We start from the raw sequence: 27033 nt of genomic DNA, 5'->3' as shown, positions 1-27033 counted from the left end.
GGCAACATGTCTTCCCCTGACAGCTCAGAACGCATGGAGGCGTCCAGGAAGCGGAAAGACTGCAGGGCAGCAGCAGGTAATAAAATCTGTCCCTCTCGCCTCCAGCACACCCACCCCCCACTCCTCCGAATCCACCAGGCCTCTCGCTCCCCACTCCCGCCCCCTTTCCTGCCGGGACAACTGACTGTGGCTCATGTCCCACTGGCCCCCATGGGCCTCTGTCTACAGGGCTGCCAGAGGGAGGCCTGACACCTCGCCTCACCCTTCGGAACAAAACACAGCCCTCCCCTGAGGCCCACCCCTTACCGCTGAAGCCCCGCCCTCTCACAAGGTCCCGCCCCTTACTGCTGAAGTCCCGCCCATCAGCGGAGGCGTAGGGCGGCTTGCCATGCCGGTCACCACATCCTGCTCCCCAGCTGTTCTGCTGGCTCCACCTACCCTGGTCTCCCGTCCTGGAGCTGCTCCCGCCTACTAATTTCCTGTCTGGTGTCTTCCACAGCCGCCCCCCCAGGCCTAGATGAGTTCCCACTTACTCTTTAGCACCCTTAAATGTCACCTCTTCGGGGAATTATTTTCTGACCCCCGTCAAGGGACACCCCCCCCGCCCCGCCCCCAGATGCTGTCAGTATTCTGTACAGTTCCTTCAGAGCAAGGTTCCTGGCGCGCATGCGCAATCATTTCGGTAACATCAGCCTCCCTCCACCGGGCCCAGTTCCCAGGTGTCGCCAGCAGCAGGTGGCGCGGACCCGGAGAGATCAGCGCGCGACTGCTGAATGGTGGTCGGGACCCAGGGAGCCGGCTAAGTGTGGAGCCAGGCAGTCAGGTGTGAGGATGGGGGCGCGGCCACGGGTGCCCCAACCCACTGCTGCCCACGCAGCGGGCTCCTGGGAGGAGCCACCCACCTGGAGCTGGTAAGGCTTTCCTGCTCGGATCAGCTGAGAGACGAGGAAGTTTGTGTGGAAAAAGTGCACATTCTCATCCAGGAAGCCGTGCAGGATGAGCAGGCGGTTGGGCCTGGAAGACAAGGTGGGCGTGAGGGTCTGGGGCGAGACCCCCTTCTCCCGCCCATAGGCACTCGCACCACAGTCCACGCTCAGCCAGGGCTGGGGGCCCAGGGTCCCGTCCCAGCCCCAGGACAGCGAGGGCGGAAGCAGCAGCTCATCAGCAGAACGTGGCGGAACTCAAATCCCGTGCACAGTGCACAACTGGCGGGTCTGGGAGACCCCTCACTTCCTTCCAGGCGAGGAGGGGAGGGGTGGGCGCAGAGGCTGTGCCTGGAATGCCCTGAGCTCGGGGAAGCTTCTGGAGCAGTGCTGCCCACGGGCACTCTGAGACGATGGAACGTTCTAGACCTGCGCCACCCATCGCCGCCAGGTGGCTACTGAGTGCCTGACATGTGGCAAGGGTGGTCGAGGAACCCTACTTTTTAAAATTTTGATTTATAAATAAAAATAACTTATTGAAGTGACACTCACACAACCTAAAATTACTAATTTTAAAGGGATTTTGGGGCATTTGGTGCATTCACAGTGTCGTGCAACCATCACGTCTATCCTGAGTTCCAGAGCACTTCCATCACTCTGGAGCAAACCCCTGTGCCCATGAGCAGGCACTCCCCACCCTGGGCAACGACTGGTCATCTGTCTCCACGGTTTTACTGTTCTAGTGAATGGGGATGAATGTGAACGTAAATCGGAGTGGCCATGGAGCAGTGGGTTCTGAGCTTGGCTGCATGATAGCACGCCACTGTGGAGCCCAGGCCACCCTCCAGACTAGAGAGCAGCCTTGTGGGGAGAGGGGCCCTGGCGGGGTCAGCCTGTGACGAGAACCCTGGCACTAAAGGTGGGGCCCAGGTTCACTAGACAGAGCCACACCAGAAACTGGCCACGCCAGTTTCTTTTCGATCGGCGAATCAGAAGCCAATGCCCAAAGCATTGACGTGGGACATCAGAGCTGTTCCAACACACCTACATGTTAGAAACACTGTGGACCTGTGTTCTGAACCACGGTGTCAAAACCCACAAGACAGAGGCCGTTCAGGTTCAAAACTGACTCAGGGGGTCCATGGTGGGCCGCGTGTTTGGGGGATGAGGGGAGCCAGCACGTGCAAGGTGTGCTCTAGACCTTCCCTTCTATCTTTCTGGGGGCAGGGCTGGGGGGCTTCCCTCCCTCCTCGCTCCAAGAGAACCCAGGCACCTGCTTTCAGTGAGGAGCGGTGAGGAGGGAGGGCTGCGGGAGCAGAGGGGACCAAGGGGCAGGCACAGTGGGAGGTGCGGAAGCCACGCCCAGCCGGCCACAGGCGGGCCAGCCCTGGCGACCCTGAAGTCAGGGCGGGTGGGGGTCTTACTCATTGGGCAGCTTCTCCACGTGCAGGGCCACGGAACCCGCCTCATAGCCAAGCTGGTTGTTTTCTGGGACATCCATGTAGCGTTCTGTGTACCCTGTGTCGTAGGCCATCCAGACTGTGACCGGAGCACCTGCGATGGCCACCTGAGGGCCACAGTGGATGGAGCGGGGGGAGAGAGAGAGAAAGAAAGAGAGAGACACATACACACAAAGGTCAGGTCCTGGGAGCCTGCGCTTGGCCGGCTGTCCCGGGGCCTCCCCCGGAGGACGTGAGGAGCGGGCATGCACACGGGGGCTGGCAGGGGAGGGGCCCTCAGACGTGTCTCCCCCGTGGACCGTGCATTGTCTCGGGAGGGTGGGTGAGCTGAATGAGCACGCCGGGGCCGGGATCGGCCCCTCCCTGGGCCCACTGCCTTCCTGCCGCCTCCGCCTCCTCATCGCCGCCCCGCGGTGCCCTGACAGTGCCGCCGGCCTGGGGGCCCCTCCCCCGACGCTCTTCACACCATGCCCCACCTCTGCCCATCCGAGGCCGGGGTCCCGGGCTCAGCCTCCCACAGAGAGCTGCTGGCGGGGTTTTGTGCAGCCGGACGCCATCCTGGGGTCAGCAGTGGCGGGCAATGAGGAGGGGGGCTCGGCCCCATGGGGCTGCTGCGGGGAGAAACAGCCACGTGGCAAGGCCCCTGCCAAGATGCCTCCCCCGGGGGGGCGGGCTCCAAGGGGCACGGGTGGGCGCTGGCAGACAGGAGGGAGGAGGTGGGGACAGGACCCACCTTGAACACCTGGGGCTTGTGGATCAGCCCCATGAGCGAGAGGAAGCCTCCATAGGACCAGCCGTGGATGGCAACCCGGCTCAGGTCAATGAAGCCGTACTTCTCGGCCACGAAGTGCAAGCCCTCCACCTGGTCCTCGATCTCCACCTGGCCCTGGGGGATGAGGCCAGGCACCTCTCAGTGGCCTCCTCCCAGGCACGCGCCCTGCTGTCCCACCTCTTCCCTTGCAGGGAGCCCTCTTCCTCTTGGATCAAAAGCAGCTCTCTGGAAGCTACCCCTCTCTCCAGGCCCCATGCAAATCTGCTGTCTGGGGTGGCGGTCAGACAGGCCTGGCACCAACCCTGCCCCACCATCCCCTGGCTGACTCTGAGAAAGTCATGTCCCTTCTCTGGGCCTCAGTTTCCTCATCCCCAAAACGAGGACGTCAACATGAATAGGATCGAGTCTACAGTGGGTGTGAGGATGAAACGAGATGCCGAGTGTCCTGTACTCTGAGGCCTGGCGTATGCTGAGGCTTGATGAACAGCTGGTGTCATCACCGTCCTCACCACCGCCAGCACCATCCTCATCACCACCACCACCATCATCATCATCCTCATCACCGTCCTCATCCTCATCACCATCTCCACCTTCATCACCATTATCCTCAGCATCACCACCACCATCACCATCACCATCCGCATCACGATCACCATCGTTATTATCACCACCACCACCGTCACCACCATCAGCACCACTTCCACAGCCACCAGTGCCTGTCTTGCCCAACCCTTGGGACTTCCTGCTGATCAGGCCTATACTGACGTGTCTGGCTGCATCTGGGTTTTAGGCACCAGGTGGGGCGTGTGTCTACCTGTCTCCCCACAGGCTCAACTCAGAGCTGAGCAACAGAGTGGATGTTCCCTCTGGTTCCAAAGGCCGCCCCACTTATGACTGACATCCTGGCCAGGACCATCTTTGATGAAGGTGCCCCAGGGCCACCCCCAAGCCCCAGGTCCCCCTTCACCACACAGGAAGGGACTGAGAAGAGATGTTACCATTTGGTTTTTCAGGGCCCCTTCAAATCGGAGCCCTCGCTGACAGGAGCCCCTGCCGTCAATCACGACCACGGCGTAGCCCAGAGACGCCAGAGTGTTAAGCCGCAAATACTTGATTCCTTTGAAGGAGTTATTGACCAGCTGCACCTGTGGGGAAGGCGAGATGAGGCGAGTGTGAGAAATACAAGTAAAACACCGGCAGGATGGGCTAGACGGGCGAGACGCCAGCGGGATGGGACGGGGGCTTACAGCCTGAAGACAGGGCCTGTGCTCTATCGTGAAGGCTATGGATGGCCCTGGGCAGGTTGTGGAAGTGGTGGGGAGGGGAAGGTCAGACGGGGGCCCACTGTGCACCGGGCCTTGTGCTTGGGATGTGCTACAGAGAGGAAGGTCCCGGCCAGGCTCCCTTCTCGGCCAGGGACTCTGCCCCAGGCCCTCCATGGAATTACTCCCTTATTTCTTCAGCCTCTTTCTTTTCTACCCTTCAGTTATCTCTAAAAACAGACACAAAAACTGCTGCGGGTGGCGGGCGCTGTGTTCCCCAAGTGACGTCACTTACGCTAGTCCCTTATTTGGCACGATGAATGTTTGGGGCCTTATCGTCCTCTGCGGGTAGGGGCATCCCGCTGACTGTAGGGTGTTGACAGCATCCGAGGCCTCTACCCACTAGATGCCAGGAGCATCCCCCACCCCAGCTGCGACAACTACAAATGTCCCCAGACATCGCCAAGTACCACCTGGGGGACAGATCACCTCCAGCAGAGAACCGCTCTCTTAGATGGACCTGCTTGCCAACCTGCCTGCCTGGCCTGTCCCCTTCACAGAGAGCTGGGCCCAGGGCCCTTGGCCACCTCTGTCCCCAAGCTGGTGACCAGGGGTGAGAGTGGGTCACTGCTGGGCAGGTGGCCCAGACACACACGCCGGGTTTAGGGGGGCTTCCCAGAGGGACACAGGAGTATCAGCAGGTGAAAGGGTGGCTGTGCTAGAAAGTGTGGTGTGCGGAGAGCCAGGGGCCCCCAAGGACCCTGCGTGGTCAGTGGGGATGGGGAGGGGCACTGGGGGAGGGGGAGGGTGTGGGGAGCAGGGCAGCGCCCACCTGCGGGCCTCCGTACACAAAGAGGACAGTGGGGTGCTTCTTCCCTGGCTGCACGGCGTGCGGCTTGTAGATCATGCCATAGAGCTGCACATCCGAGCGCGTGTGGAAATGGAAGATTTCCGGGGGCACGTAATCCGGGGGACAGCCTGTGGAGACAGAGTGGCTGTGGCTCCGAGGGCCGGGCTGGGCCCGGGAAGCCCACCTCGAAGCAGGGCCTATGTCTGGCCGACACCCACACTCCCCCAGCCCCGGAGGGTGGACCGGAGGCACCCCATCTCCTGTGCTGCCCGACAGTTAAAATCAGAGGCTGAGGGCGGAAGTGACCCTGCACCCTGTGAGCCAGCTCGGGCCAGGCCACAGTCTGGCCGGGACCAACTCCAGAGCCCCGACACTGGCTCACCTAGTACGGAAGTGATGACAACGCTGGGATCTGATTAATGGACAGTTTTATGGCGGGGAGGGGGCTCTCTCTGATTTTCATGGTTACCTGTATCTTTGCAAAGCAACACTGGTTTTCCAATCCAGTGGTGAAGACAACTCTTCCTTTAAGTTCATTTAGGTTAAACAGAGTGTCAATTTAAGAGGAAAATAAGTAAATAGTGATGTGGGTCAGGGGTCTGCAAATATTTACTGTAAAAGGCTAAGCAGTAAGTATTTTTGGCTTTACACGCAGAAGAGCCGTCGTGTGTCTCTGGGTTGTAACCACACTCGTCGCTCTGTATCCTCAGGGGATTGGCTCTAGGGCGCTCCTCAGATACCCAAACCTGCCAATGCTCAAGCCCCTCATGTGAAATAGCACAGTATCTGCATATAACCTATGCACACCTTCCCCGGCGCTTTAGCTTTAAGTCACCTCTAGGTTACTTATAGTACCTGATACCAAACGTTAAGTAAATACGATGCAAGCGCTACGTAAACAGCTGCCACACACAGCTCAAGCTTTTCTCTTTGGAATGCTCTGCGGCTGGCTGCGTCCGTGGATGCGGAACCTGTGGCTAGGGAGGGGCTGACTATACTTGACTCTGCTGCTGCTGCAGCCCCAAAGTCACCACGGGTGATGCCAAAATGACTGGACGTGGCCGGAGTTGGCCCACGGGCCAGCTTGCCAGCTTCTCACAGATGTGGCGAGACTGGACTTTTGGGGCAGCGGTGCCCCCGTCTGCCTGCCTGCACGCCGGGGGCTGGGGATCGGGACACCCGCGCCCCCAGTGCTGCCCCACTGGCTGTGCTGGGTGCCTTGGCAGGCCCCTCCCTTCCCTGTTTCCTCTTCTGTGAACCAGGGCCAGAGTTCCCACGCTGTCACGTCCATGGCGACATGGGGAGAGTCAGGGCCTGAGCTGTCAGATGGAGGGGGCTCCTTGCTTATTCAGCTTTCGGGGGCAGTGATGTGACAAACTGTTTTCCAGCCCATAAAACCCACCCCAAACTCCAGGGGTTCCTATTTCCTACAATGTTCTAGAAATCTGCAAGTGGCAGGGCTGGGCTCAGGAAAGGGCGTCCTCTTTAGTGAGCGCTTCCTATGAGCTGGGCGCTATGTGAGCGCTTGGTTTACATCCCATGGGGGGCCACTGGACCGTTCTGTAGATAAGCAAACATTTCAGCGAGATGAGCTGACTTGCCTTCGCTTCCGCAGCCAGAATTGGAACATGGGGTCAACCGGGCAGAGTCCTGGCACCCTGGAGGCTCCTGGGCAAACTGACAAGCTGCCTCGTGCTCCCCGAGGCCCCTCACGACCTACTCCCGGCTCCTTCCACAAATGAAGGCTTTGGAGCGTCTGCTCTGCACAGGCGCCCTGGGAGACGGCCGCCCCTGAGGACGAGGATGGCCCGTGTAGGGACCCCATCCATCTGGCAGAGTCGGCTCCTGCACTGAGTATGTGCTCCATCCATAACAGCAGCGCAGAAACCAGAGACTGTCTTGGGGGGCCCACAGGACAGGTCGGGGCCTGTGGTTATGCTCGACCCGCTCTCGGGGCCGCGCCGCTCAATGCCTTGTGCTCGCCCAGATGGCCCCCTCTCACCGGCCTTATTTACCAGGCCTGCGACGAGCAAGCTGGGGCTCCCCAGGGGAAGGACTCGCTCAGGAGCCCGGGGGCCTGGGGCTACTCACTGGCCGCCTCCATCATGCTGGCCCAGAACCGGGGCTGCTTGTGCAGGGGGTCGTCATCGGGGCCGCTCAGCTTGTAGACATGCACGCAGGGTGGCGTGCCCACGCTGCTGTAGTGGCTGATGAACATGTCGAAGTTCTGCAGGCGGGACGGGGTGCTGAGACCGCGGGGCGCCTCCCCCTCCCCCTCCCTGCTCGCCCGCCACCTGCATCAACCACATGCCATCTTCACCCCGTGTGGTGTGTTCCCCTACCTAACTCTGCTGCTGTTACCACCAGCCCTGCCTTGCAGATAAGCAGACTGAGGTGAGAGGAGCCTGTCCCCTGGCCAGGGGACCCCAGGCGGAGGCCGCTGGACCCAGCGGGGGTGGGGGTCAGAGCCAGACCTGCCCGATGCCAGAGTGTGCCTATCTTGCTGGTTCTGCAGCCAGCAAACAGCCACTGGCTGCTTGCCCGGGATGGGGGTAGCCCTGTGCTCATGTTCCAGAATGCTGCCTGATCTTCCAGAATGTTCCAAGGAAGGGAGCATCAGGGAGGTGCCCACCTGGCTCATGGAGCAGCTGTGGGAGAAGCCGGGCGTGGTGAGGCGCACGATCTCGCCGGCTGACTCGTAGCTGACCACGTAGAGGTGATGCTCCAGGGGCGTGTCCTTCGTGCCTTGGAAGTACACCAGCTTCGTCTCCTCGTTGACCCAGATCTGCGGGGGCACGGGGGCTCTTGGTGACAGGGCCGCCCTCCCCACCCCCAGGGAGGGCCCAGCGTTCTGTGGACAGGGGACCCGTTCTCTCCGAGCTGGCTTGAGCCCACAGGCTGGACAGCTGTCTGGGAGACTTCACAGACCCCGTGGGGCAGGAGCAGACCCCACTAGGGCTGGGCTAACTGCGTGTTCTCCGGTCTGACTTGCAGTCAGAACTCTGGGTCCGGACAGCTCCTTCCAGGCAGATCCAGATCAGCCGCTGAGGGGGGCTGAGGCCCCAGTGCTGGGACAGAGGCTGAGGGAGGGCCTGTCCTGGGCCTGCCAGTCCCCGGCCCTGGTCCCCAGTGGGGACAGCCCACCTCTCTGACCCAGGTGCTCAGGGTTAAGAAGTGGTAATTCCCTGCCCCACCGGTTTCCTGGGGGAACGCCCACCAGACCCCTGGCATGGTTCTTAGGCACTGTCCTCAGGAGGTGCAGGAAGGAACCTTGCTCTGGGGCCGGGAACAAGCACTGCCTTGCTGGGGCTGACCACGCAGCACAGACGCTTAAAGAGACACTTCAAAAAGGCACATCCTCTGAACCGGCAATTACACCCCTGGGAACTGCTCCTGAGGACTCCACCAGAGAGGTGAGTTCAAAACGAAGGCACAAAGATGCTCCAAGTGCTCTTCAGACTAAAGAGAGGTGACACCCCGAATGCCCAAAAGACGGACTGGCTCCGTAATTACGGCACAGTTCTCTGTGGCCACATAAAGCTATACTGTCTAAAAAAACCCTACAAATCCTCTAAAATTATGATGCTCCTGTGGAGATGTGTGAAAATAGGAAAGATTTGCAGTGATTTCCCCCCGTGGTCACCTCTGAGGCGGAGTGGGGAGGTCACAGGGGTCTGGGGTGAGGATGGAAGGGGATTATTTAGAACGATTCAATTTTTACAACAAACACTGATGTGTTCGCTGTCACTGTACTTGAAAAATAAATGCTGGTTTTCTAGAAATGGAGGATGTCGTGGGAAAACCCCACACCACAGGTAGTTAAGTCGTGTGCTGCTGTCGTCACAAGGACCGTGTGAGAAGATATGCAGGCAGGAAGGATCTCCAGGCGGGGGACCCACCGAGGCCCGGGGCCATGGCACAGGCCACATGGAGCATGCGGCCGTGGAGGTGGCAGAGGGCTCTCTTTCCCTTTTTAATTCTTAAAATGCTTTTTTTTTAAAGAAAATTTCTGGGTAAAAAGATAAGGCATGCAGAAGGTAAAACTTTCACGTTAAAGAAAGGTTTTGGGTTTTTTTTTTTTTTTGGCTGCACTACACGGCTTGTGGGATCTTAGTTCCCTGAGCAGGGACTGAACCCAGGCCCTCGGCAGTGAAAGCGCCGAGTCCTAACTACTTGACCGCCAGGGAAGTCCTTAGAGAAAGGACTGTCTTGTGTGTCTGCCAGATGCTGCGCTGAGGGCGTCCAAATATTTTAAAGCAGGGTCCTCACCCAGGGCTGTTCTGCCCCCCCAGGGACGTTTGGCAGCCTCTGGACACATCTGTGGTTGTCACCCCCAGGGTGGGGCCAGGGAGGCTGTTCCACACCCACAGTGCCCATCTCTGGCCCCGAGTGTCCATGGCGCCAAGGAGGAAACTGCTGTGGAGAGGACCAGTGCTATCTGATGGTCCCATCTCACAGGTGAGGAAACTGAGTCTTAGCACCCAGCTAGCGAGGGGCCGAGCGAGGCTATGAGCACAGGGGCCTCCAGTGAGCCTCAACCACAGCAGGGCGACTGAGTAGGGCCAGGTGTGGTCATATGGGAACGGACACAGTTACCTACAGAACCGGAACTCAGCAATAACTTTTCTCTTGCTCGAGTGTTTTCTAACCACTATTTCCCACTGTATGAAGAGCACAGCAATGCACACTTGCACGTTAACCTCTCGAGGGTGCCCTGGGGTGGCCTCGTAAGGTCCACGCCTAGACCTGGGGCTGCCGGGTCAGGTGAGACATAGGTTGACGCTGTAATAGATGCCGCCTCTGCACCCCAGAAAGGCCGAGCCACGCCCCCTGGCTGCACTGCCCAGGGGTGCCTGGCCCCCTTCTCTTGGCAGCCCTGGGCAGCACACAGGCAGCCCACCTCTCAACTTTAAAAGGGTTGGCCACCTCTCCTCCTGGTTATTTGTATGGTATAGTTTTTTCCATCTAAGTCTTTGGTCCAGGAGGCCTTTATGCTGGTGTGAGGCAGGGATCCAGGAGGTCTGATTAAGGGGTCTCTTTGGAAAATCTGGAATTCTGTAGACCCGGACCCCGGTGAAGATACTCTGGTCACATTTTTTTTTTTTTTTTTTTTTGCGGTACGCGGGCCTCTCACTGCTGTGGCCTCTCCTGCTGCGGAGCACAGACTCCGGACGCGCAGGCTCAGCGGCCATGGCTCACAGGCTAGCCGCTCCGCGGCATGTGGGATCTTCCCAGACAGGGGCACGAACCCGTGTCCCCTGCATCGGCAGGTGGACTCTCAACCACTGCGCCACCAGGGAAGCCCTGGTCACATCTTTATGAGGGAGCATCTGGGTCGGGGAGTGGAAGGTGCACCTCTCAGCCCTGCAGCTGCATCTTTTGTTCCCAAACCTCCCCGGGCAGGCATGGGGGTGGGCCCCCGTTGGAAGCTGCAGGACAGTTCTACGGTGGGCACCACCAGTGTCCCACAGACTCACAGACTGCTGTCCTGGGGACAGGTGGCTTCAGGGAGTGGATGGAGGCTAAGTGAATGCTCCAGATGGCACTGAGAATGGGCTGGGCCTCACCCACTAGGATCCAACAAAGGATGCTCAGGACAGCCTGCTTCCTGGACCCAGGGTCTCCAGCTGGTGGGAAGCACAGCCCCCGTGGCCCTCGGCGTGCAGAGCAGGAGGGAGTGGCCGGGTGGGGGGGCGGAGAGAGAAGCCACAGGCCCGGGGGTCTGGAGGGGGCGGGAGCACGTGTGCATTGTGTCTGTGCACATATGCGTGTACAAGCATGCATGGAGACTCGGGTACCTTGGAGCCGTGCCTTGCCAAAACCTCCCATTCGCCGCTGGTCAGTGTGATCTCCTCCTTGATGGGGCATTTAAATTCATCTGGAAGAAAGGAAAAGAGGTGAAGGGAGCCCGGGAAGCTATGATGGGGACTCAAAGCACACAATGAATTCTCCACGGAGCCCAGGCAGCCAGGTGATGGGCAGGTACACTGGCTGGGCCCCAGGGATGGTACAAGGACCTGCCACACCACAGCCCAGGGAGCGAGGTGCGAGGTTCCCACCATGTGGATGGGGCGCCAGCATTTCCCCAGAAAAACCAGGGATCTGCATTTTTATCAAAAGCACCCAATTTTCAGGACTTCCCTGGTGGTCCAGTGGTAAAGACTCTGCACTTCCTCTGCAGGGGGCGCGGGTTCAATGGCTGGTTGGGGAACTAAGATCTCATAGGCCATGTGGCCAAAAAAAAAAAAAAGCACCCAATTTTAGAATCCTGCAGGTCAAACTGCCACCTTCCATGCCTGGACCTGTGACTGCTTAGGCCACGTAACCAGATCTTGATTAAACTCTGGGGCTGAGCAAAGGCTCAGTGGAGTTACAGGAGGTTTTTTGGTGGGTAGGCCTCGCTTTTGAATTTTTACCAGGTACATAACAATACGGAATGTGTCTTGCCACATGTTAGAAATTATTAAGACAGTTTATGAGCACTGGCTAAAATTGTTTTCTTTCCTTTTCTTTTTTTTTTTAAATATTTATTTATTTATTGGCCACACTGGGTCTTCGTTGCTGCACATGGGCTTTCTCTACTTGCGGCAAGCAGGGGCTACTCTTCGTTGCGGTGCGCAGGCTTCTCATTGTGGTGGCTTCTCTTTGTTGTGGAGCACGCGCTGTAGGTGCGCGGGCTCAGTAGTTGTGGCGCACAGACTTAGCTGCTCCGTGGCACGTGGGACCTTCCCGGACCAGGGATCGAACCCATGTCCCCTGCATTGGCAGACAGATCCTTAACCACTGTGCCACCAGGGAAGTCCCTAAAATTGTTTTCTATCCTCTTGGATCTGAAGCACACTACTGACCACGTCACCTAGGGAGGGACAGATGTCCCCGCACAGATCCACAGGGCTGCACAGTCAGGAACTTCCAGTGCAGAGACCTGGGCCGGGTGACTTGTCACAAGAAGACCCGGGAGGGAGGGCTGTTCCTCCGCCCCTCACTCACCAGGGGCCGGATGCGCCACTTCCTGCCCACTCACGCCTTTGCTGGACACCCACTCTGCTGGGCCCAGGCAGGGAGCCCAGTCGCACAGGCCTCCTCTGGGGCCGGCCCTGCCGACATACCTCTCCCAGTCCACAGTCGCTGTGCCCTCAATTCTCCTGCTGCCCCCAGGAGGCCCCCAGGAGGCCTGGGCGATGGTTCAACCTGCTGGCCCCCCTGCCTTGCTCCCACTCGCTCTGACTGCCCTCAGTCGTCTTCTGGGCTCAAGCCCACACTGCTCACGGCCCAGAGGGTCCCGCAGACCATGCCAGGCTCCTCCCTCCTCCCTTCCCGGCCCCTTGCTGGGGAGCCACCTGTTGTCACCTGGACACACTCCTCCTGACCGGGTCCCCCAGCCTCCTGACTGCCCTCCCACTTGGCCGGGACGCCCTTAAGGAACCCACTCCTTTGGCCTCGCCTTCTGGACCGTTCAGTTGCCTGCAGCAGGCGGAGGCCTTGAGGCAGGGCGGTGGGGAGGATGCAGTCGGGGCACCAAAGGGCGGAGGAGAAACCAGCAGGGCCCACCTCAAAGGCAAGGGTCCCCCGGGGGCACCTGCCATGAGCCCCACTCAACAACCACCAGGCAGAATGAGAGCTCTTGGCTGCCCATTTCAAGAGGGAGGATGAGGGTTTCTCCAGTGAGATCTCCAAGGCGAGGGGGTTTCCAAACAGGAAAGCAAATGCTGACGAGTGTCTCTGAGACGGCTCAGCTGGCCTGTGACAGCCGCGCTCAACCCTGAAGGACAACAACGCCCAGACGGTGGTCACTCCTTGGTCCCCATCTCACCTGACGCCCCGGCAGCTTGTGGCTTAGTCTGTTCCTGACCCTCGGGCTCCTGCGGCGCCCGAGCCCCCCGGATACCCCCTCCCTTGGGTGACCGTCTTCACACCGTGGCGGCCTCAGTCTCCTTAGCGGGCATGGCCTTGAAGCCCTGTGGCTCATCCAGGACAGTCCCACCCCCAGGGGACACTGGGTGGTGCCTGGGTTCATCGGTGGTTGTCACAACAGGGGTGCTCCTGGCATCGAGTGGGTGGCGGGAGGGATGCTGCTCCACACCCCACAGGGCCCCGACACCCCCCAGAGAGTGACTTGGCCCTGATGTCCGCAGTGCCGGGGAGACCCTGCTCCAAGCTCTGAGAGCCCTGCTTGGCACTCAGACCACACCCTACCTACCCAGGCTCCGCCCTTGGTGCCCCAGCCTGTGCCCAGGCTGAGATGCCATCCGTGTGTGAGGACACCCACATTCCCACCGTGGATCCACCCTGGTCCCAGAACCTGCACGGAGCTTCAACTTGAACATGTCCAAAACCCAACTCAACAGTTCTCTCCTAAACTGTCCCCTCAGAGTCTTTCCATCTCAGACTGGAACTCCAAAACCCTTTCAGACGTCCACGCCGTCCCTCTCTCTCTCTCTCTCTCTCAGACACCAGTGCAATCCACCGTGTCAGCTCAGCAGTCAAGTACATCCAGAATCGGGCCCACCTGGATCTAGAGCAGAGTCAGCTCAGCCCCATTGCCTGACCCCAACTTTGTCACCTCCCCCCTCCCTCAGGCTCTGCTCCATGAACAGCCACAAGAATCATTCTAAACCGGCCGAAGGTCAATGGTAAAAGCCCTAGTCCTCCCCGCGGCCCACGAGGCCCTGTGCCACCTGCCCCGTCCCCTCCCTGCCCTCCCCTCCTCCCTGTCTCCCCCTCGCTCACTCTGCTCCAGCCACACAGGCCTCCTGGCTGTCCCTCCAACACGCCAGGCCCAGCCCCGCCCTGCCGCAGGGCCTTTGCACGGGCTGACCCTCGGCCTGGAGCGCCGTGTTGTGGCTGCTTCTGCCTCCACGTTATCCACTGCTCTGTGGCACGTTATCCACTGCTGTGCCCCTGGCCTCCTGGCCTCTCACTGTATGTGGATGATGCCTGCCTCCTCCACCAGAGCAGAGGTCTTCGCTTTTCTCTTCCTACAGTGATACCCGCCCCCCACCACCCCCACCCCGCACCTAGGGCGGGGCAGCTTTTCCTATAAAGAGCCAGACAGCACAGACTTGGTGTGCAAAGGGCCTAGCATGTAGTCGGCGCTCAATAAATACTGCCGCCTGAATAAGCCGGGAGCCGGCTGTGATAACCCTGCCAGACCAGGACTGGCACTGGGAAAGGCCGGCCTCTTAGTCACTGGCACCCACTCCCTCTGGGGCGGGACCAGGGAACAAACCATAGGCGATGAGCAAGGTGTTAGTCAGGGTCGCTCACCTTCCCCGGGGCTGAAGGGCTGGGTCCAGTCGTAGCCACGGGGCTTCAAAACAGCGGTGACTTTGTACAAGTGGCAGAAGCCGGTCTTACACTCGTTGGCGCGGATGAAGCAGAGTTCGTCCTCTCCCTCTGGTTGGGGGAAGGGATAGAAGATGTCGTGAACCTGTCCGGGCAGAGAGAGAGAGAGGATGTGTCAGAGGCGGGGGCTGGGGTGGTGGGGGGACACATCCCTTTGAGAAAGGGGAGGCTCCGACTGCCTGGCTAGAGGTCAGACCCCACCGACTCTCCCTCCGGAGCTGGCTTCTCCACATCGCCAGCCCCCGTCCAGCTGGGGAGCTGGGGGCGGGGACGCGGGACCCCGGCCCGGGTGGGGCACACACCCCTGCCCTTACATTGATCCACACGTCGGTGACCTCCTCGTACACCACGTGCGGCTGGGTGCTCCTGGGCACGGCTCTGGCGAAGGCTGCCCGCTGCTCCTCGTTCTCGGCGGTGGGGATGAACAGGGCCGGGGGCAGGAGGACGAGCTGAAGCCGCTGCTGCGGCCGGTCCAGGAACATGGCCCAGGCACTGGGGGGTGAGGCAAGAGAGGACCGGCACCTCAGGGGCCAGCGGAGGCCAGCCAGGGCCCAATGGCCCCCCTTCCACACTTGTGTTTGATCAGAACGGCGCCTCCTTTGCCGACCTCACTGACACCTGAGTAGGTGACCCTGCAGCACGCAAAGGGTCCGTAGCCGGCACGCCTGCTCAAGGGGAGACGGGAGTGCTGACAGAACCGTGCAATCCAGTTTGTTCTGAAAACACCTCACATCATTTGTAAACTTGGCCGACTTCTGCCAAATCCTCAGCCTTTATTTATCCTTTGTTTCATATTCTACTCTAAGTGGACAGTTTCTTTTTTTTTCCCCCCAGTCGTGCTGCGTGGCCTGTGGGACCTTCGTTCCCTGACCAGGGATCGAACCCGCACTCCCTGCAGTGGAAGCACAGAGACCTCACCACTGCACCACCAGGGAAGCCCCCAAAATACTCTTCTTTGGATCTCCCCCTGCATCACTGAAAAACGGACAAGCCATTCTTGGCTTGTGGGCTGTATGGTAACAGGCAGCGGGCTGGATTTGGCCCCCGGGTGGTGGTTTGGGGCCCTGGTTTAGAGGTGTCTGCCCCAACTTGGGCAGAAGAGGTAGAAAATGACTGCAAAAGGACACCTTCTACCTAGTGAGGGAGACACTCACTATTTGCCGTCGCGGGTCCAGCCGGCCCTGGCGATGTACTCCACCTTCGGGAAGAGCGCGCTGAAGGGTTGCACCAGCTCCTTCTCTTGCGTCGACACAATCTAAAGGCAAAGCAGACTCGGGTCACAGTCTGGCCTGCCCATGTGCTGCCCAGGAGGAGACAGCCACTGTTGGGGGGCACTGTGTCCCCCCCGGCTCCACATGTTGGAGCCCTAACTCCTGGTACCTCAGAAGGGGGCCTTATTTGGAAACGGGGTGGTCGCAGGTGTGACTAGTTCAGATGAGGTCGTACTGGGGTGGGGGGGCCCAACCTAACAGGACGGGTGTCCTTATAAAAAGGGACAGAGGCACCACTCAGGCAGAGAACGTCTTGTGACGAGACACAGGGAGCAGGCGGCTGTCTCCAAGCCAAGGGGGGCTGCCTGGAACAGATCTTCCCTCAAGGCCTCGGAAGGAGCCAGCCCTGTCAACACCTTGATTTTGGACCTTTAGCCTCCAGAACCGGGAGATGATGAACTTCAGTGGCGTAAACCTCCCAGTGGTACTTTGCTATGAAAGCCTGTTGCCTGGAAACCAAGGGCTCTGGCCTGGGCTGTCACTGAAGAGCCGGGTGGCCTTGGGTAAGACACAGCCTCTGGCCGCTGCAGCTTCCTGGAGGTGACACGGGGCTGGCAGGGCATCTCCCCGGGAGGGGTGACAGGAGAGGCGGGCAGGGCCTCAGCACGGCCCACACCCAGGCTCGCCACCAACCCCTGCCTGCCCCACCTGCCTGTTCAGTGGGCAAAACCCACGCCCGCCTCGGGACCTTGCCCATCCGACGCGGCCAGGAACCATTTACAACAGCTGGTGGGGGCTCAGCAAAGCCACTTAGGACAGATCCCTGTAGAACCTGCCGTAATGTTCCGGTCAAGAGTGCAGAAGGGGTTTGGTTAGGGCCTAATCATGCCCAAACCCAAAACCACCCCCCCAATCATGAAAATAGGTGTATTTAATCTCACGCCTCTTTTATGAAACATTACATGAGAAGCCATTTTGGCAAAAATATGCAGGGGCTTCCCGGCTCGTCCGCCTGCTCCAACCTCTGCTGCGAGGGGCGTCGCCCTCTGACATTCCCACGTGGGGCTGGGCATCCCTACAGCCCTTCTCCCCTTAGCCTCCTCTGCCCTCCTGGCTGTGGGGTCCTGAGGAACGACTCCCTGGGCGATGAGGACCCTTGTGTGCGACGACGACCAGCTGACAGAGGGAAGGATGCAGAACAGATGGGGCCGGTGAAGTGATATGTGAGGAGCTGCTCAGAGGCTGGGGTGGGGCACCCCTGGCCTGAGGTCGGGGTGCTCCAGGCAACTGCTCCCCACCCCTCTGAGCTCCCTGTTCTGGAAGCTCTGCGAGCCACCGCCCTCGCATGCCCGGGCGTCCCCTCCCCACGCCTCGGGGCCACCTGGAGGCAGGTGGGGCTGGGCTCACCACTCCCCGTCTCGGAGTCCAGGTTCAGAGTGACGGGCGGCAGGGCCCAGCCTGGAAGCCGGGGCTCCGGGCAGAACCTCTTCAGGTTCAGTTGGCCAAGAGAAGCACCTGCCATGCAATGGGGGCGAGCAGCCTCTGGACCCGTCTCCCAGTGCACACCCCGGCCCTCCTCTCCTCATCCAGAAGCTTCTCCCGGGCGCCCAGACCCCTCTTACCTTGCCCTGACTGTCGGTCTGAAACTCAGCCAGTTTCAAGGCGATCTTGGGATTCTTGCTGCCTGCAGAAACGAAAGCGAGGTGGATCTGGCAGGTGTCGCCAAGAGGGCTCAGAGCAGGTGTTGGGGGCGGTGGCTGGGGTGGGGGGTGATCCTCACAGGCAGGGACATGGCCGGCGTGGGGGGACGGGAGGAAGGCGCCAGGTGGCCAAAGGTCTCTCTGTAGGTGCGTCACCCTCTCTGGCCCAGGCACAAAGTCCCCCAGGCAGGACTGTCTGACTTTGGGCCTGGACCTTAGTCCCGACAGTGACGTGGCAACGTCTCTGCTGTTTAAGAACATAGGTCAGGCCTGGGCTGGTGGGAGGGCCGTGAGGGGGACACAAACACGAGGAGGATGCCTCTCTGCCTCTGGAGAGCTTGAATGCTGGCTGCAAAGACAGCACACGCCCGTAACAAAAGCACCAATGATGCAGAAAGGTGGCCCACGTCCCAGTGACACAGCCAGTCTTCAGCTGTCGGGAGGCAGGTGGCCTATAGGCTGGGGTGACCGAGACATGCCCTCCAGGGTGGGATTTGGTTCAGGCCCCTGTTATTCCTACGACGGATCTCAACTCTGGCCCCCGTGGCTCTCGCACCCCAGCAGGTAATGTCTCGGTGCCTCTGTTTCCTCGTCTCTCCAACAGGGGAAGGGAAGGACCGACTTCCCCATTCACACCAGGGACTGGAAGTTTCCGTAGGAAGGCTCTGCCTAGCACGGCCCACAGTTAGCAAGAACGAGTCTGTCGTAGGCTTCCACGGAGGTCCCAAAGATGCTGAACCTGGCCTGCACATGTATTTTGTGTGGCTAAGTCTTTTTTTTTTTTTTTTAAATTGGCCGTGCCACGTGCGGCATGCAGGATCTTAGTTCCCCAACCAGAGATCGAACCCGTGCCCCCTGCAGTGGAAGCGTGGAGTCTTAACCACTGGACCGCTAGGGAAGTCCTGCTAAGTATTTTTAAATGATTCGAGCCACATTTAAGAATTGGTAGATTTCTGGGACTTCCATGTATTTCTGGGCAAACCCTGTATTCTCACAAGGCAGTGAGTGTCTGATGCGCCCCCGGAGGGGGCCCACACCTCCCACTGCCTCCCCAGGGCTCCTACTGTCTCCTGGGCCCCGAGGCAGGACACCAGTCACCACTGACGGTGGCGCTGGCCTGGCTGTTGTTCCCAAGTGCAGCCTGCTTCTCCGGGTCCATCCCTGTCTGGGTCCTGTGGGCCCATCCTGGCTGGTGCCTCACTGTGTTCTATGAGGCTTCAGAGCCGAGCCGCCCTCATGTGTCCTGGGCCCTCACCTGTCCTGGGGTACCGGTAGGAGTCCGTCTTCCTCTCCTCTAGCGCAGGAGAGGGCACGTGAATGATCTCCACCTCGGACTCGTCCACTTCCTCGTACAGGATCCGCAGCGTCTTGCAGCCTTCTGAACCTGGGAGGGGGCAGGGCCGCTGCTGAGGGTGCCGGGTGTCCCCTCTGCCGCCCCGCACGCCCCTGCCCACACGGGGACTCTGCTCTACCATGGCAGGGCCCAGACAAGAATGGTCCCTGGGGCCGGAAACCCAGCTCTACCGTGTACTAGGCCTGAAGCCAGTCACATATCCTCCTGGGGTCTCGATTTCCTTCCCTGTAAAACCAGAGCAAGAACGGCGCTCTTCCCAGCACGGGGAGGCAAGGGAGATGGCCACGTGGGGACTTACGGGCTGAACCACACGCCCACCCAACTCCTACATTCAAGTCTCAACCCCTGGACCTCAGATCGGGACTGTATTTGGAGATCGGGGTCTTTAAAGAGGTGATTCGGTTAAAATGCAGCCCTGAGGGTGGCCCTGATACGGTATGACTGCTGTTGCTATAGAAAGAGGTTAGGACACAGACACGCAGAGGGGAGACCACGTGAGGACAGGGGGAGACGGCAGCCGTCTGTAAGCTGAGGAGAGAGGCCTCGGAAGAAGCCAAACCTGCCGACACCCCATCTCAGACGTCCAGCCTCCAGGCTGTGACGTCTGAGCTGCCCCATCTGTGGGACGTGGTCACGGCCGCCCGAGCAGACTAACACTTGGGGCAGGGCTCAAGAAGGGGTACAGTGGAAGTTGTCATGAGAAGTAAGCGAATCACTGGGAGCTGACAGCCTAGCAAGGGGCGTGAGCACGGGCAATGCCAACATCAAGGGGACGGAGCCCACGGCTGTTCCTTTCTCGGCTGCCGAGAAGGGTCCCCATCTGCTCCCTGTACCCTCGCCTGACTCACTAGGATGAACCAATGACATCCGCTGACCTCGGCCAAGCCCACCCTGCCTTCAGGTCTCCACACCTGCTCTATGGGGCGCTGGCAGCCACAGGGCTGAGGCAGTGGAAGTGCTGCAGCTCTGACTCAGTGATAAGGGCTCCTATGTCTGTCCACTGGGCATGGGTTGTTCCGGGGCCCTGAGTTTCCTGGCCAGGAAAGACCCTCTTGGGTTGCTGTGGTCATGTAGCTCCACGGGTGCATGCCATGAGTGGGGCTACAGCAAACGGGGTAGACGTCCCTTGGCCTCAGCATTCAGGGGCTCTATCTGAGCCCCTGAGGGGTTCTGAGCTGTTAAGAATAGTAGAGTGAGTATCTTGATGTCATCGAGACCAGTGAATGGCAACCAGGGGCCATTCTGTGTCCCCAGGGGCCATGTGGCAATGTCTGGGGACATTTGTGGCTGTCACAACTCAGGTGACAGGTGACACGCTGAGTCACCAAGGCCCCCCACAGAGAATGACCCAGCCTCCGTGGCCACAGGGCCGAGGGGGAGAGACCTCACTTTATAGGCCGGAAGTCGAAGGGTGGATGGTCACCTGCTTCAGGCACGCAGAGTCACAAGCTGAGTGACCTGACCCAGGACCCTGACTCCTGACCTGGAGCCCTTTTCCCCAGAGACACGGACCAGGGGCACACACAGCACTGCGGTGGTGAAAGATCCCGGCCCAGATGAAGGGGGAGCGCGTGCGGCGTCCTCCCCAGGAACGTGCCGATCCCGGCCCCGTCTCGGCAGCACCAGCAGCCCTTAGGCGCCTGACGCTGGCAAGTCGTCCTTTACCTGGGCGCTGGCTAGCATGTTCGGCGCTGGTTTCTCTCCGCTGCACGGTTTTCATGCCTAGCTTCTATTCATGGTAGGACCATGATGTTTTCTTTTCAAATTGATTTAAGGAGAAGACACGCTGAAGTCAAGGCAGGGGTGACTAGCAGACGAGGTGGCACTCGACTGAGGCGGCGGATGGCCAGTGCCTGGGCCCCCGCATCCTGGCTTGCGTGGCCGCTCACCCACGGACGCACACAGAGGCGCTAAGGCCAGGGAGGACTCTATGCGCAGCGGAGGCCTGGCCCACTCCTGCTCGTGCAGCAGAGGGTGTGATGGTACTCACGCACCGCAAGAAACGACTCTCCCCGTGCTCAGGAAACAGACTTTGGTCCACTGAACAGGGGAGATAAGACACCCTCGCCTCACGCACAGCACAGAAAAACAGATACAAAGTGGCCTGCTGATCTGGCTTCTTTCTAACTTGTTGGCAAAACCCGTCAAGATTTAAGATGCATGTAGCTTCAATTCATCTCTCTTACAGCTGGGAATTTTCTCTAAGGCAGGATTTTCGATACTTGGCGCTGCAGACATTAGGGCCGGGCCATTCTCTGCGGGGGGCCACCCTGGGGTGGGGTGTGGAGAAGCACCCCTGCCCCCACCCCCTCGATACTGGGAGCACCCCCAGTCGTGACAACCACAGATGTCCCCAGACACGGCCCAGTGTTCCCTGGGCGTGGGGGGCGGGGCAGACCACCCCTGTCTGAGGACCATTAACATACTCCCAGGAGGTCACGAGGATAAATGTAGGAAGATTTTGCTGCAGTATTGTTTACAACACCAAAGCAAAACCCAAACCGGAAACTGGCAACAGCCAAAGTGCCCATCAGTGTGGACCTCTTAACTAAACTGTGGTACGTCCACGCCCCCAGGACATCCACAGTTAAAGGATTCTCTGGGTGCTGACTGCAATGGACTAAATGTCTGTGTTCCCACAGAATTCAAATGTTAGACCCTACCCCCCAGTGTGATGTATTGGGAGGTGATTAGGTCACGAGGGTGGAGCCCTCATGAAGGGGATCAGTGCCCCTATAAAAAGGAACCCCAGGGCTTCCCTGGTGGCGCCGTGGTTGAGAGTCTGCCTGCTGATGCAGGGGACACGGGTTCGTGCCCCGGTCCGGGAAGATCCCGCATGCCGCGGAACGGCTGGGCCCGTGAGCCATGGCTGCTGAGCCTGCGCGTCCGGAGCCTGTGCTCCGCAACGGGAGAGGCCACAACAGTGAGAGGCCCGCATACCACACACACACACAAAAAGGAACCCCAGAGAGCTCCCTGACCCTTCACCATGTGAGGACAGGGTGATATGACAGCATCCGTGAACAAGGAAGAGGCCCTCACCAGACACCGAACCTGCCTTGGACTTGGACTCCCAGCCCTTGCAACAGTGAGGAATAAATGCCAGCTGTTTATAAGCCGCCCTGGCTGTGGTATTGTCACAGCGGCCTCAAAGGACTGAGACACGGATGCTGATGGGAAGGTTGCTGAGGTTTATCTTAAATGAAAAGAGCAAAGAGCAGACCAGCATGTACACTGTGCTTCTGCTAACAGAAGTGTTTGCAGAAGTGTTTCTAAAAATGGAAAGGCGCTTACCCTCCCAGGAGGCTGTGGGACACCACCAGTAGCCAGTGAAGCGGTCAAATTCTTCCTGGATGACGAAGGTGGCTACACCCGCGGATCTGGGGTCGTCAAGGACACTGGACAAGCCTGGATGGGGAGGGGGCCGGGCGAGAGATGAGGAGTCTGGTTTAGAGCAGGGCTTCTCCCCTGGCACGGCTGACATCAGGGCCGGACCGTTCTCTGTGGGGGCATCCTGGGTGCTGTGGGGTGTGCAGCAGTCTCCCTGGCCGCACCCACTCGATACCAGGAGCATCCTCACCTCGCTGTGACAGCTGAAAATGTCTCAGCACATGGCCAGTACCCCAGTCGCCCCTGGCTGAGAAGCTCAGGTTTAGTGAGAGGGCACCAGGGCCTTGGGCAGGACAGGAGGCAGGGATCAGGGTCAGAGGCCACAACCCATGCAGTCCCGCAGATATATCTGCACAGGATTGATGTCACTGTCGGCAAGCAGGGGCCTAAGGGGAAGGCCGGGTCTGGTGAGTTCTGGGCTGGAAGAATGGCATGGGGACAGGAGAGCGGAGGCAGGAGGGGGTGAGGGGAGCAGAGGCGCACAAGTGTCCGGCGTGGAGGCCAGGCCCCAGTGGCCGGGGCGATTCACGCAGAGGCAGACCCTGAGCCAGGCAGCTGGACTCTCTGTGGGGCCAGAGGGGGAGCCACGGGAGAGGGGCCGTGGGATCACGTTCTGGGAAGGCGCCTGGTGGTCCGGCAGGGAGCACAGTGACAGGGGTGGGAGTCTTTCTAGAAGCTGGACTGGTGGCTGTGATGACAGACCACACCAGGGGTGCTGGTTCCCGTCCGCCCCGCCCTCCTCCCGGCGCCCTCCACCCGGCCTCACCCTTGTGGCAGAAGGTCAGCCGCTGCTCCTCGCCCGTCTCGATGTTGGCCACCCACAGGTCGCTGTTGTTGATGAAGGAGAAGAAGGCGGGGTCGGCGGGGCAGATCTTGGGGTCCATCCGGGGCCCGGAACACTGGGTCTTGATTTCCAGGGGCTTCATGGGGGACACCTGGGGACACACAGAGACCCAGCTCAGGGGGTCAGGAGGCCGCCACCTGCCCCGCCTCCCCCCACCAGAGAGCGGGGGCTCACCATGAAGCCGTTCTTGCCGCCGTCCCGGCAGTGAAAGAGACTGTTGCTGGCCTGGAAGAGGAAGAGGCCGCTCTCGCTGTGGAAGTCGTAGGAGGTGATGCCGAAGACGCCCAGGCGCTTCCGCTCCCGCAGGAGTTCCTCTTCCCGGGAGTAGACCCCGTGGTGCGGCGTGGCCTGGGGACACATTGGGCGGGGCCGGGGGGCGGGGCGGAACACTGGCATCAGCAGCTGGAGGCTCCAGCACCCTGGCCACAGAGCGGCACAGATGGGCAGGGCTGCGGGGCTCACCTGTAGTTGCAACCTCCTCACCCCCCACCAAATCGCTCTAGGACACATGAGGCCCTCCTCCACCCCCAGGGCCACCCTACACCCTACAGACCCCCGCCCTCCCTCCCTGGTCACAGCCTCTTCCTGCGAGAGCATTCGAGCTGAAGCCACCCACCACCAGCCGTTCATGCTCTTGGCATGGGTAGGGGTGGGGCAGATTCCACGCCTGACCACCCTAACGCCTGACCTTGGGCAGGGCGGGCAGGTAAACTATGGTGGACACCATGCAGCTGCCCCAAGAAGAATTCTGAAGATGATGTGGAAATTCAGAGGAACGTTAAAGGGAAGAAATACATTTTTATTTTCTTAATTTATTAATTTTTTTTTTTTTTTTTTTTTGGCTGTGCTGCGTGGCATGCATGGTCTTAGTCCTCCGACCAGGGATCGAACCTGCGCCCCCTGCAGCAGAAGCGCGGAGTCCTAACCACTGGACCGCCAGGGAATTCCCAGAAATGCATTTTTAAAGAGCAGAATCCAAAGCACAATGAGCCCCACGCTGCGAGGAAAGCCGTGTGAATAGGAGTTGGTCAGCCCGGGACAGGGGACAGGCAGAAGAGAGGGGCTGCACGGGTTCCCTTCCCTGCGTACTGTCATATTTTATTTTTGATCAAAAATAAATCAACATACACCAGTGCACAAAGCACTCTCGCCGCTCACCGGCCGTCTGCCCCTCTGGAAGCGAGGTGACTTTGGGCGGCATCCATTATTAGCTAAATTTCTATAAAAGGGTCTCGGCTCAAGTTGCTTGCACGCCGTTGGTGAGGCATTTAAGAGGAAGACGTGCTTCTGACGGGAGCTGTCACCGCAAGCTACACGCTGGGGCTCGGGTGTGCACCAAAGGGAGGGGGTGGGTGTGGCACAGGTGTCCAGGGCCAGGCGCTCCTCTCTGAGGGGCTGCCGTTAAGCGGGGGATGGGCTGGGACCCCCTCAGGAGGGGTGGGGTGGGTGCAGGGCCCAAGGAAGCTGAGTGAGGCCGAGAGAGGGGCTGCCGTGCGCCCACCTGCCTTGCCCACCGGGAGGGCCCGACTCCCACGGCTCACCTGAAAGTGATCCAGCATCTGCTTCCAGGACAGGAGCAGTAGTGCTTCCTTCCGGACCTTCCTGGGGATCTCGGAGTAGAGGAGGGAGTTCTCTCGGCTGCCATAGGGCATCCCTTGGGAGGAAGAGAGGAAAACCAGAATGGGCGCCCTTGCCAGGGTTGGGGCGAGGGACTCGGGCGGGACCGGCCTCGGGCCCTGACTCCCCATGGCTGGGCCCGGCTGGTTTCTCCTGCTTCTCCAGCACCCTGACGGCACACCCCTCCCCAGAGAAGCCACGGACCCTGGGTTACACCTGCCAGCAGGAGCAGCAGGCAATTCCACCTGAGATGTTAGTGCTGAATATCTTAGCCTCAGTTACTGAAGAAATAGCGCACAATGGGGCTTCCCTGGTGGCCCAGTGGGTAAGACTCCATGCTCCCAATGCAGGGGGCCCGGGTTGGATCCCTGCTTGGGGAACTAGATCCTATATGCATGCCACTACTAAGAAGTCCGCATGCCGCAACTAAGACCTGGCGCAGCCAAAATAAATAAATGAATAAATAAATAAATAAAAAGAAACAGCACACAAGAGGATGAAAAACGGGGGGTTGCTCAGTGATTCCCAGCTCTCCACAGGTTGGGCTCTGGTCCAGGAATTAATCGAGGATCAGAGAACGGGCAAAGGTCCAGAAGGCCTGGGAAATGTGTATCCAGTCCAGCCTCTCCCATTCGGTGCTGCGGACACCGGGGCCGGTCATCCTCTGGGGGGCAATCCCGGGCACTGGGGCGTGTGGAGCAGCCTCCCTGGCCCCATCCACTGGATGCCAAGAGCACCCCCAGTGTGACAACCACAGACGTCCCCAGACACTGCTGAGCATCATCCCCTGGGGCAGGAGCACCCCGACTGAGAACCGCTGAGCTAACGTGACCTTATCTGTAAAATACAGGAGTTGCCTAGCGAGACCCCTGTGTGGATGAAGTGAGGTAAGAGATACAAGCACTCAGCACAAACAGCGGCAACTAAAACAAAACAAGGACGTATCTTCTAACCAGGTTTCTTTCGGCCACGCCACACCCTGTGTGGGATCCTAGTTTCCCGACCAGGGATCAAACCCATGCCCCCTGCAGTGGAAGCACGAAGTCCTAACCACTGGACTGCCAGGGAAGTCCCAACTGGAAGTGCCTCTGCCTCGATGGATGACGATACTATGGCTGTTAACAAAGTTAATGGCGGGAGCAGAATGGTTCTCGGGAAGCTTTGGGTTCCCCACTCTCTGGGCAACAAGGTGAGGGACTGGGGCAGAGCCCCCAGGCAGCAGGCGGGATGCTCTGCGGTGGCCCAGGAATGCGCTGTGGCCAACAGCGGGTCACAGAAAGCAGGCGTCCCGCTTTGACCCCTCTCAATCCCAAATTTCTCCAGGAGGAAGGCTCGGTCTGGTGCTGGCCTCTCTTCCTCGTAAGCGCTCTCACTTTTTTTTTTTTTTTGCGGTACACGGGCCTTTCACTGTTGTGGCCTCTCCCGTTGCGGAGCACAGGCTCTGGACGCGCAGGCTCAGCAGCCATGGCTCACGGGCCCAGCCGCTCTGCGGCATGTGGGATCCTCCCGGACCGGGGCACGAACCCATGTCCCCTGCATCGGCAGGCAGACTCTCAACCACTGCGCCACCAGGGAAGCCCCAGCGCTCTCACTTCTAAGAGTGGGAGAACAGGCGGGCCGCCCCCCAAGCTTGGCACCTCCAGAGCTAGATAGAGCTTCATAAATAATACCTATTCCACCACAGTAACTCTTATGGGTAGCTTCTCAATATGGCAAGTGACTCGCGTCTTCCACTCATGACAGTTTCCTCGTGAAGTATAGTTAGTAAAAAAAGAGTGAAAACGCAAGCTACAAGTGGGAAGCATTCACAATTCGACTTCTAAGGACTCTCTAAGCTGCCACAGCTGGAATCATTCCCAGCTAGAGGCACAGATGTGACGCCGCCCGTCTGAGTTGCCGATGGGGCTATCTTCCGAAGTTCACAAGACAAGTTGGGACGAGAATCGTGCAGTGCATGATTCCATTTCTTTTTTTTTTTTTTGGCCACACGGCTTGTGGGATCTTAGTTCCCAGACCAGGGATGGAACCGCGCCCCCTGCAGTGGAAGCGCGGAGTCTTAACCACTGGACCGCCAGGGGAAGTCCCTGTGATTCCATTTCTGTGAAACGTCCAGAACAGGCAAATCCAGAGACAGGAAGCAAGTCAGTGGGTCGCTACGGGCTGGGGGAGGGGGATAGGGAGTGACTGCTAACGGGCACAGGGTTGCTTTCTGGGGTGATGGAATGTTCTGGAATTTGACTGTGGTGATGGTTGCACAATACTGTGACTGTACCCAAAACCACCAAGCTCTCCACCTTTAAGAGAG

General features: G+C 59.5%; 1 protein-coding gene across 6 annotated transcripts in view; it reads right to left on the bottom strand.

Moving 5' to 3' along the window:
- DPP9 (dipeptidyl peptidase 9) overlaps positions 1 to 27033 on the bottom strand; it is a 115062-nt gene that overhangs the window by 2831 nt on the left and 85198 nt on the right. For 4 of the 6 annotated variants that reach the window (XM_060297308.2, XM_060297310.2, XM_060297309.2 and 1 more), the window contains 17 exons: positions 24653 to 24765; positions 23286 to 23459; positions 23034 to 23202; positions 22172 to 22285; positions 18779 to 18907; positions 17446 to 17507; positions 15767 to 15867; positions 14927 to 15104; positions 14535 to 14697; positions 11066 to 11145; positions 7900 to 8052; positions 7359 to 7494; positions 5250 to 5395; positions 4154 to 4300; positions 3117 to 3269; positions 2348 to 2490; positions 903 to 1014 (listed from right to left, as the gene is read on the bottom strand). In XM_060297308.2, the coding sequence (XP_060153291.1) occupies positions 903 to 1014; positions 2348 to 2490; positions 3117 to 3269; positions 4154 to 4300; positions 5250 to 5395; positions 7359 to 7494; positions 7900 to 8052; positions 11066 to 11145; positions 14535 to 14697; positions 14927 to 15104; positions 15767 to 15867; positions 17446 to 17507; positions 18779 to 18907; positions 22172 to 22285; positions 23034 to 23202; positions 23286 to 23459; positions 24653 to 24765 (2273 nt within the window). Of the gene's footprint in view, positions 1 to 902; positions 1015 to 2347; positions 2491 to 2859; positions 2995 to 3116; positions 3270 to 4153; positions 4301 to 5249; positions 5396 to 7358; positions 7495 to 7899; positions 8053 to 11065; positions 11146 to 14534; positions 14698 to 14926; positions 15105 to 15766; positions 15868 to 17445; positions 17508 to 18778; positions 18908 to 22171; positions 22286 to 23033; positions 23203 to 23285; positions 23460 to 24652; positions 24766 to 27033 lie in introns of those variants that run through there. The other 2 variants (XM_060297311.2, XM_060297313.2) reach the window with 2 other exon arrangements.

Source organism: Globicephala melas, chromosome 3, assembly GCF_963455315.2.
Source record: "Globicephala melas chromosome 3, mGloMel1.2, whole genome shotgun sequence".
Classification (NCBI taxonomy): domain Eukaryota; kingdom Metazoa; phylum Chordata; class Mammalia; order Artiodactyla; family Delphinidae; genus Globicephala; species Globicephala melas.
Note: the sequence above shows the minus strand (reverse complement) of the source record. Positions and strands in the feature narration are given on the sequence as shown.